This window comes from Coenobita brevimanus, chromosome 109 (assembly GCF_032717465.1).
Source record: "Coenobita brevimanus isolate Jiangsu-jjx chromosome 109, ASM3271746v2, whole genome shotgun sequence".
Classification (NCBI taxonomy): domain Eukaryota; kingdom Metazoa; phylum Arthropoda; class Malacostraca; order Decapoda; family Coenobitidae; genus Coenobita; species Coenobita brevimanus.
This window is the reverse complement of record NC_137062.1, coordinates 1977943-1988309: the sequence shown is the minus strand read 5'-3', so window position 1 is coordinate 1988309 and position 10367 is coordinate 1977943. Positions and strand designations below refer to the sequence as shown.

General features: G+C 42.6%; 1 protein-coding gene across 1 annotated transcript in view; it reads left to right on the top strand.

Moving 5' to 3' along the window:
* Positions 1-770: 770 nt before the first annotated feature.
* LOC145417191 (uncharacterized) overlaps positions 771-10367 on the top strand; it is a 66763-nt gene continuing 57166 nt past the window's right edge. Inside the window, exons 1-6 of the mRNA XM_080285964.1 lie at positions 771-777; positions 1775-1870; positions 3782-3924; positions 6605-6887; positions 7861-8021; positions 9233-9443. Coding sequence (XP_080142090.1) covers positions 771-777; positions 1775-1870; positions 3782-3924; positions 6605-6887; positions 7861-8021; positions 9233-9443 — 901 coding nt within the window. The remainder of the gene's footprint in view (positions 778-1774; positions 1871-3781; positions 3925-6604; positions 6888-7860; positions 8022-9232; positions 9444-10367) is intronic.

The following is a 10367-nucleotide window of genomic DNA, read 5'->3' as shown; positions in this document are numbered from 1 at the left end:
GGGGCCCTCACCATCCACTTACTCGATGTAGTGCTGCTCTTGGATGTCTGCCCTTTCCTCTCCTCTCTCCATTCCTTCCTTCCTCTTCTGTCTTTCTTTACATCATTCTTTCCTCGTCGTGCTTACGGGTGACTTTACACTTCCTCTTCTGTCTTTGCTTCATTCTTTCCTCTTCCTTCTGCCTATGGGTGACTCTACACTGAGTGACAAGCCTAATGGTTTCCTGTACACCAGGAAACCATTTACTACGCTGGGTGGTAACCATATAACCAAATTATGGCGCCTGGTGGTTTAGTGGGTAATTACAGCGCTCCAATCGGATTGAGCCGGTGAAGGTTTATATCCAAGGGGTGGTTGGGGTTATTGCTCATGCAACGCCACTCAGGGATGAGTGAGGCTTGTCACTCTCATCTTAAATGTCAAGACCGAATAGCCTAGCCCCGGGCATCTACGCTCCTCATAGAGCAACGTAGAATTGGATGATGGATGGATGCATGGATGTTTTGTGATAATGTGCATTGCCTCTTGAAACAAGAGACAGTGAGGATCTTGTTCTACCGATTATTTTGGTGTTTCCATCCAGGTGTTGTGTCAGGTGGGAGTTGTGTAGGGTGGCCTAGTGGTTCTTGATGGCTCCATTCTGTAGGTGACAGGTGAGGCGCCTTGACAGTCTGGTCCATGTCATTCCAATGTATGAGTGAGGTCCACACGCCTCACTGTTGCAGTTATGCTGGTAAAGGGCATGGTCCTCCTGAAGGAGTGTCTTGGTCATGGCAGGTCAGTTACAAAGCTCTCATCATCTAATAGAAAACAAGGAAAACAGCCCACCTTCTGCTTCGTAGGAGGCAAGTAAAGAATGTGAATGTCGTAGTTGATGAAGAGTGTGTGGAGCAACAAAAATCATGATATATGTCATACTACTTAAGAAACAGGATGTGAGGAAATATACCTAAGCACACAAGAGAAAAATATGAAAGTTGAAAGAGTAAGCAGCAAGGGTTCACTTCTATAAGAAAATTAGTAGAATGGTGCCTAAACAGGGAGCTGGGGGGGCGCGGTAGCACAGTGGTAGCGCGCTGGACTTGTAGTCGGGGGATTGCAAGTTCGAGCCTCGCCCGGGCTGCCGTGCCGGGAGGGGTAGCTCCCTCCTGTAACCCTAGCAGGGCTATATAGTCCAATACAGGGCTTAGCTCGGGGGAACTCCGTTTCTCCCATTTAAACAGGGAGCTGCTGGCAAAAGTGTAAATGAGAATTACAGAGCTCTCAAGACCAATCTCCTGAGACTTACTACTTCAGTGTGTGCATGGACAAGGTGCGCACCAAGGCACAAGGTATTATGGTGGTGGGATGAGGGTGTAGAAGCAGCAGTTAAAAAGAAAAGAAGACTTTTCCGGAATGGAAATTGGCTGGTAACAGGGAGAAATACTTGGCTGCTAAAGGCAGAGCCAGACGGGTGCTATATTTGTACAGAGCAAAGTCTAAGTCTCAGAGACTAACTGGATAGCCCAAGTAGTGCTGAGTGGAAGAGTGTGGTATTTAAGATGGTTAAACAAATGGCAAGAGAACACTGATACGTATCACTGGTGAGCAGTGTGTGAAGAATGATTTTGAAGAGTGATTTGCTTGAGGCTCGTGCACTGAGCAGGGCAGTCAACAGGGTGAGGTTAGAGAGAGTAGAGGATGTCTGGGTTGGCTTTTAGGATATATAGGAGATAAAGGAATGGATTTAGTTACTGATTTGATGAGTTTAATTTATATGAATGTCTTGTTCTAGATGACTGGAAGAATGTGACTGTAAATGTGTATAAGAGGAAGCGTGATGTCCTGGAGAAAGTTATAGACATAAAACTTGTGGACCAGATAATAATGGGTAAGGGAGAGGGTCCTGGAAGGTGTGATAAGAGAATGAGTGAATATTGATGAGATGCAGTTTCGTCACTAAACAAGCTAAGGAACGAGGATGGATGGTTATGAGTCGTTACGGCAATGTGCGAGAGTACACGAGGTCAGAGAGAATGGAGGTTTGAGTAATGAGTTTTCCATGAATGATGGCGTGCATCAGTGGTAGGTTTTGAGCCCCTTGTTGTTTATTACGGTGCATGAAGTCCCCTCATGACTTCAGAACCGGACTCCCATTGGAGGTGTATTATGGTGATGATTTGGTGTTAACTGAGAATGAGAGGACAGCAATGAAAATATGTACAAAGTGGAGAGGTGCAATGAAGTACGTGGGTTTGGGAATAGGCACGGATAAAACAAGTGAGGATATCTAGGGCTGGTGCCAGTACTGTCAAAGGAGAGATAGAGGGACTTGCTGTGTGCAGTTTGCCACAAGGGTGTGGGAAGTAACTACGTCTTGTGCGTTTTGTAATAAGTGGAAAATAAGAGACATGGAGATTTTTGGAGGTAGGCAGCAAAATAATGCTGATTCTGGCAGTGTGGTGTGTAGGTGAGAGTATGTAGAAGTAGGAGAGGCAGAAAAGAATTATTCTTGCTGGAGTCCCCTGCGTGTGGATGAGTTTTGTTATTTGAGAGACATTTGTGCTGAAGGAGTGGCTGGAGCTGCCTTAGTGACAAAGGTAAAGAGTGGTTGGAAGAAGCTCAGAGAGTTGGTGCTCCAGACATTGAGGCCCGTATTCTCGTCGGTTAAGGAAGCGCCCTAACACCTCTTCCTGAGTGATTTATTTTGCTTCTTACTCTCTACTCTCCTCTTGTATGACATTTAAATAATTTAAGTGCCACCATACTCAGCATAAGTAACATACAAATTGATATTAACTAGCCATATTCAAAAATAAATTGCTAAGGAATAGGTGTCAGGAATCTTCCTTAACTGATGAGAATACAGACTTGAAAGAGCTCTTCTGTTCTAAGGGGTCCTTGTATGTGGCAAGTGTTAAGAGTGAAACGCTGTATGGTACTGAGACCTGGGCAGTAATGGAAGGGGATATTTATAGACTCAAATGTACAGAAATGATAAAGTTTAAATTGATGTGTAGTGCATAGGCCTACTTGAATGACAGGCCTGAGGGGATATGGATTTTATATGAAGAGTTGTGAGGAAGGATGGTACGTGAATGTATTTGTGTTGTGATGAAACGAGATACAGTAGAATGAGGTGGTATGGGAATGTGGAGAGGATGGGGAATGACAGTTGGGAGTGGAAGGTGAGAGGAGTGAATGCTGAAGGTAGAGTTGCAAGTGGTAGACCGAAAGAGACCTGGGATGAGGTCATAAGAGTGAAACCTCAGGGATAAGAGACTGCATAAAGGGGCTGTTAGAGATCGAGCAGCGTGAAGACCCACCATTAGATAACCAAAGTCGATGTTTGTAAGTATGGTTGTTTCTTTATGAGCGAACGATTTGAACGAGTGAAATATAATGGCTATGCAAGTACAGAGTTATCCCCCTTTTCACTTTATTTTAGCTACTTCCAGATGGTTATGTTCAGTTTATGGTGGATTCCATAGATTTATTGAAGGCTTTATCTATATACAGCTTGAAAAGCCTTTCGCAAGCTGATTAGTGTCGGTTGAAGACAACAGAAATAATCTGGAAATATGTCAGTGTTGGGAACAGGATAATTTGTGACCGGACGATATGAAATGAATGAGAACACCATCTTATATTACCCTTTCATTTCCCATTTTACATTTCAACAGTTTTTCCTACTTTATTTTCCATTAATTATCAAACGAAAATGAAATGTTTCATGAAGCTAAATAGCAAATGATCCATAACACTGACTCAGAATACGCTAATTCCTCTTCTTTTGCTTCAGGGACGTGGTGCCATCCTGACAACATCGCCAAAAAATGGCAGGCTACCAATATTACCAACACAGGCAGCCACAGTGTAAACAGTGTGGCGAGGGGGACCGAATTACCCCAGCTGGTCTCTGAAATGACCTTGAGTCATATTGGGGTTTAAGTGAGGTCGGACTCTTCAGGAAAAAATGATAAGAGCAAAAGCCCCCTAGTCTAAAAAGAAAAAGCTCAGACATACACAGGTTGCTTATGGATTTGGGTTTGTAGATGGGCAGAAAGGAAAAGTGGCAGCTTTTGAAATTAATGGAAAAAGAGGCAGGAAAGGTGAGGCGACTTCCATTACCCTGAGGGAGCAAGGGTAAAAAAGTGAGTGGAGGGAAGCGGAGGAGGAAAAATCGAGAAAAGAGGACAAAGAGGTGAGAAAAGAAAGAAAAGGCTTAAAGAAGTGCAGGAGGTGGGGAGAGGGAGGAAAGGAGGTGGGGATGTAGAATAAGGAGGAAGGAAAGAAGTGAAAGGGATAAAAGTGAGACAGAGACAGTGAGAGAAACATAAAGTATGAAATAGAAAAAAAAGAGTGAACAGAAAGGGAAGAATTATGTAAAAAGTTCGAGCAGGAGGCAGTGAAGTAAAGACAAAATTAAGTGTAAAGATGAAAAATAATAAAAACATAAAAAAAAAACTGAGAAGGGAAGGGAAAGAGGTGCGAAGTAAAATAGGAAAGAAGCTATTGGGGTACAAACGAAGCTGAGACACAAAAACGTGGCCAGAATCGTAGCAAAAGTCGAGAGAGAAAGTGCAAACTGAAGAGGGGGGGAAAGGAAGGGAGGATAAAAGCACTGAGCACGGGAGACTGCAGAAGAGAAGATTTATAGTGGAGGCTCAAAAGACCAAGGAAAGAGAGAAAAATAATAAAAGTGAAAAGCTAGGCAAAATAAGAAAGAGGAAGGGTGAGGAACGAAAGGAGGGGATAAGAATGGGAGGGTTTTTAGAGGCTCTCCTTTGACTCCTCCAACAATGGAACTTTATGTCTGAAGGACAAAGGCTCTTAAAAGTGGTGGGGCTGAAAAGTAAAATATAACATATATAATGCGAAATAAAAAATGCTGGAACGTCGTCTCCCATGACTTATATGATCATAATGGAATGTTAAATATGTGCCAGGTACAAGTATGTCAAGTCTCCCGTCATTTTCCTTTGCTGTCATACATCCATGAGTCTCCAGATCACCCTGCCATTTTTCGTTGCTCTCAGACAAGGGGGGTGATTGAAGTGCGGCCTGTGCAAAGATGAAGACGACGTCGTTCGCTAATGAAGCTGGATTCCTCGCGACTCACCTGAAGTAAAAACTGTGTACTTTGGAACATTTCCTTTTCATTATGCTGAAGATTTAAAAAACATGAAAGATGGGAAACAGCCTTGCAAGTCTTACACCTTGATTTTACTCGGAAAATAGGTACTAGGTACAAATTGTTTGCTTCAAAGGGCTTCCATTTTATTTTTCCAGTGATTAAAAATGCAAAAAAATGAGACAGCTTTGGAATGCTTTAGTGTATTTACTTTCAAGATAAGAAAATACAGAATATAGAACGGGTAGCTACGCTTCCATACCAGATTGATTATAAGTACTTAGAAAACTGTTTCAAAATGCATCAGTTTGATTACTTTACACATTAGAAAACAAAGAAATAGGGAAACTACTTCGGGATGCTTCGATCAACTTGTTTTGAATGTTACAAAACGGAGATGAAAGAACGTTTCTCTTCACTGCTTCCATTTGATTACTTAGAAAGTAAGATGATATAAGAAGCAAGCCCTTGGCCAAAGACTGAAGCAAAATGTTAGTGTGTGGTGCAGATGAGCGGTGCTGTTGCTATGAAAGTTGTGTTGTAAACAGCACTGGTGGAGAACTGTGTGTAGGTAATGACAGCACTCACCTGTATAGTGCAGACACCTATGGCTACACAGACCTAAGAGACACTACATACAAATACCATATCCCAGTCTCTGACTGTAAATCAAACAGACTCTTAACACTTACCAACAGTGTCTCGAATCCCAGTTATGAACGAGGCATCACTTGTCAGGAAAGGTGTTCCTCAAAAAGCCAGATTCATGCCACATCAGGCCATATCTGCAGCTGCTGTCCTACTGCCACTAACCTTAGCCCGTCACCTCTTTACCCAGGCCACCTGACCACCATACGCAACCTTACTAGACGCCTGAGACACAATAACCTTGATACCCATCAACACCTTCAACCTTCAACACGGGCTTATGTCCATGTCCTCATCTGCAGTTCAGCATCCACAGTTTGCACCTATTTTGCCTTCATTCACACCCGCACCACACACCACCACCACCACATCTCACATCACACCTCTTCCAACACCATAGTTCATAATACCTCACCATCAACAGATCAAACTGCAGCTTATCTAAGCCACAAGAAAATTACTTGTACTGCCTTACCTCAAGCCATTTCTTCAAGACACACTTCCCACAACCAAATATCTTCTCCCTCCTCCTCTTCTTCCTTTACTTCAGACTTATCATCTTTTTCTTCTTCTTCTTCAATATGCAACAGTTCCTCGAGCACCTCTTCTTCTTCAAATCACAACTGCCTAAGTAACCCCTCTTTAAACATTCCTGCCTCATCTTCATTTCGTATCGCTTCAGTTCAAACCACGTCAACACATTTCACTTCAACTCGATTCACATCAAAACTCGCTCCTGCAAATGTCTCGTTTCCTTCAACCCTCACCTTGTCAACTCAAACTCCTTCAGGTCATTCCATGTCAGATCTCATTCGTAGAGACAGCTTAATTCCTTCATCTCAGGTCTCATCAATTACCGGTAATTCTTCAACTCGTGCCACCTCCACTAACACCATATCAAACCTCACGCCTCCAAGCAACTCCTCAACTCAATCCTCTCCACCACACAAGCCCTTAACCCCATCATCATCATTCCACACCTCAACCCACACCATTCCAGCCCACACCCCATCAAGCAACCCATATTGGCGTGTGAGCTACGTGTGCACTGAGAGGAAGCAAACAAGGTCAAGATGGTTGCAGATTCTGCTGGCTCTTCTGACTGCCCTGCCCACCCTGGCTAAAGGTATGATAATTTTATTTATGTATTCTTGTGGGTTAAGGAGGTTCCCTGACACTTGGTCCTTATCATTTTCTTTCTTACCAGTACCACTTCATTGTCAACAGAGTTTTGCATATGGCACGTGGTATGTGTTCCCTTAATACTACGTCATGTACGGTCGCCATCAAAACTTCTATCACCTCTCCTGTTTTTCTCTCCAACTTTAAATATCAGTATGGTATATCCGCAGCAACTGACACTGATATCACTGATCTGTGACCAAATAAAGTCATTAGTGTCGGTTGCTGCGGATTCACCACACTGATTTTCAAAGTGCAGGGAGAGAGAGAAGGAAGAGAGGTGACAGAACTTTTGATGCCAATTGTACATATGTATGCCCTGTTTGTACTATAACGGCCAGTTTGTACATGGCTAACAGGAGGACAGCTTTACTGAACATGTTTTTATTGGTGCAGAGGAGTAATTGATCCATAGAGCCGAAGAACATCACTTTCCGTTACTGGAGAAGTACGAGAATTCTCACTCCCATAAGTCTGGGAGATCATTCCCGTGTAAATATAAATGTATTTTTCTTATCTGAATACACTGAAAAAAAAATCATAATGAACAATTTAACGCACATACTACGGGAGATCTCAAAGCTGAATAAAATATTGTAATAAGAGCAAGACTAAGCAAAAATTGTGTAGGTAAGGGTGGTGATGTGGGTAAGGGTGGTGACGTGGGTAAGGCTGGTGATGTGGGTAAGGCTGGTGATGTGGGTAAGAGTGGTGCTGTGGGTAAGAGTGGTGATGTGGGTAAGGATAGTTGTGAGTAAGGGGAACTATGTTGGTAAGGGTGGTGGCATGTTGTTACTTGTCTCTCCCCAGGTCCCTACAGTCACTCTGCAAACAGCCTGGGTGGGTTCGGTGGTGATGTGGGTAAGGGTGGTGATGTGGGTAAGGGTGATGGCATATTGCTACTCGTCTCTCCCCAGGTCCCTACAGTCACTCTGCTAACAGCCTGGGTGGGTACGGTGGTGATGTGGGGAAGGGTGATGGTATCTTCGTGCAGGCCAACAACACTGAGGTGATGGCACAGACGGGAGCCACCGCAACACTGCCCTGCCGCCTTGCCTCATCCCTGGCCGAGGGCATGGTGGGTGCCTGATATACTTCTTAAACCATGCCCACAGATTTAGTATTTGTTGCTATTGTTCAAGCTGTGTATATTCTTTTTTGTGTTTTTGTTAACATTATTATAGATAATGCTCACAGAACTGGTAAAAAATTGAGGTGAAATACTTTACTGAGTAACGACCTTTCGCTCTGCAGAGCATCAGGTTACAAACTCACAATATTCAGACTCATACATCCAAAACACCTGCATATACACACCCTTACTCTCCAGTATAGACACAGTAATTATCTAATCAATCTCAGCATTCTGTAAACATGCCTAAATGTGTACCAACACACACACACACACACATACACACACACAAATAAGTGGAATTTACTTGTATGGCTAAATTGTCCTGTCTTTTTCACTTTTCTAAGACATCAATGCTTTTGCTTGTACCAGAACTTTTGGTTGAGCCACGACATAGCTTTATATTACGTGTCTAAAAGAAAGCCATTTGTGCCATACTTGCTTCATACGTAAATCAATTACGATATGCCGGTATGTGTCAAGGATATTTGTTGTTTTTCCCCTCCATTTTACCTGAAGGAATATGTTTTGTGTTGTTTGTAATATATGTGCCTAAAAAGAAGTCATTGGTGGGATATTTTTCTCTGTTTCTCTTTCGTGTGTCCAGTTCAACACAAAAACATTTTCCGCGTTGGCCTGTAGCGGTAAATATTAGTTGATGTCTGAGCCTTCAGGTGTGTTCTTGGCCTGGCTTCAATTACCTCCCAGGCTGAAGCAGGGACAGGGTAGCCTGGAAATGGTGCTGGAAAGTGGAGAATGCACACACACACACACACACACACACACACACACACACACACACACACACCTTTCCATATGTACTCACCCCCTTGTTCTAAGCCTCCCTCTCCTTTTTTTGCCCTTCCTTACGTGAAAGTTTTTCTTCATCCACCTCCTCCAGCCAGTTCATTTTCACACACCCTAACTCATTTGCGTCCATCTCAGCTCTTGATTAGCTTGTTCTTCCAGTCCTACCACAGCTTCCCTCATACAGCCAATCACATTGTGTCTAACCTTGCATCATGGTCTGTCTTCCTTGAGTTCTCTTACTCTCAAATACCCTGATTCCATACACTCTTCCGAATCCCCACTCTCACACACTCGCATTTCTTGTGTTTCTTTTCCTTGTTCTAAGTCATCTTTTTCTTCTGCCGCAGGTGTCGTGGGTGCGGCGGCGTAACTACCAGGTGCTCACAGTAGGGCGTCAGGTGTACTCATCAGACGTGCGTATGGGCGTCAAAGTGTCGCAGGACGGTCGGGACTGGATGCTGACCATCCGATATGTCACCACGCACGATGCTGGCTTGTATGAATGTCAAGTATCATCACACCCGCCACAGTCTATTATGGTTAACTTGATGGTTGTAGGTGAGTGCAATTTATTATTATTATTATTATTATTATTATTATTGCTATTATTGTTATCTGTAGTAGCAGTAGTTGTAACCATATAGCATTTCACCCTGCACGATGTTGACTTACACGAATTTCAAGTCTCGCCACAACCACCACCGTCTGTTACTGTTAATGTGTTGGTTGTGCCTGAGTTATCTTTATTATCAATGGTAATTTTTTTTATATTGATGCTGGTGGTAGTGCAGTACTAGTAAATGTATACATGCAGGCTTATGTAACTATGGCAGCCGATTAGATTCAGCATTTAATATTTTATGTCAACTCACTTGGAATTTTCGATAAAAGATTCAAATTTCTGCTGTCATAACTTTTGATATGTGTTTAGCTAACTTTAATCATTCCTGGATAATCCTTGTTTTAATAAAGTGACAAAAATGCACTCTTACCAAGGTTATATGTGAACGATGTCAAATATAGATGGAAAGAATGCCCAGGGTATTTCTAAATTGTCATTTCCATGCACAAGTAACTGTTATAGGACACGTCGTCATTTTCTTAACACTTGGGAGTTGGTCAAATATATCTGTGTCACATGAGCACAAAATGCACACCAAATTACGAGAGAAATGGAAGCATGTTTTCATATTTAAAAAAAAAAAAAAAATGCTTCTTAAAACAAACCATTGCAGACTACACTCTTACTCTGGTGTTTAATCAGATCAAAAGTAAAATAACTACGAATATAGACAATAATTAATCAAAGTTCATACTTTCCCTGTAGCCTTTGACATAGTTGTTACACAGATGGTGGCAAAAGGTTCGTGTGTTGGCAGTAGGTAATAGATAATAAATACCACAATATTGTAGGCTCAGACACCTCTGTAAGGTACGTTAAGGAACTCATCATCGACACTCATTCATATCATCCAACGATAC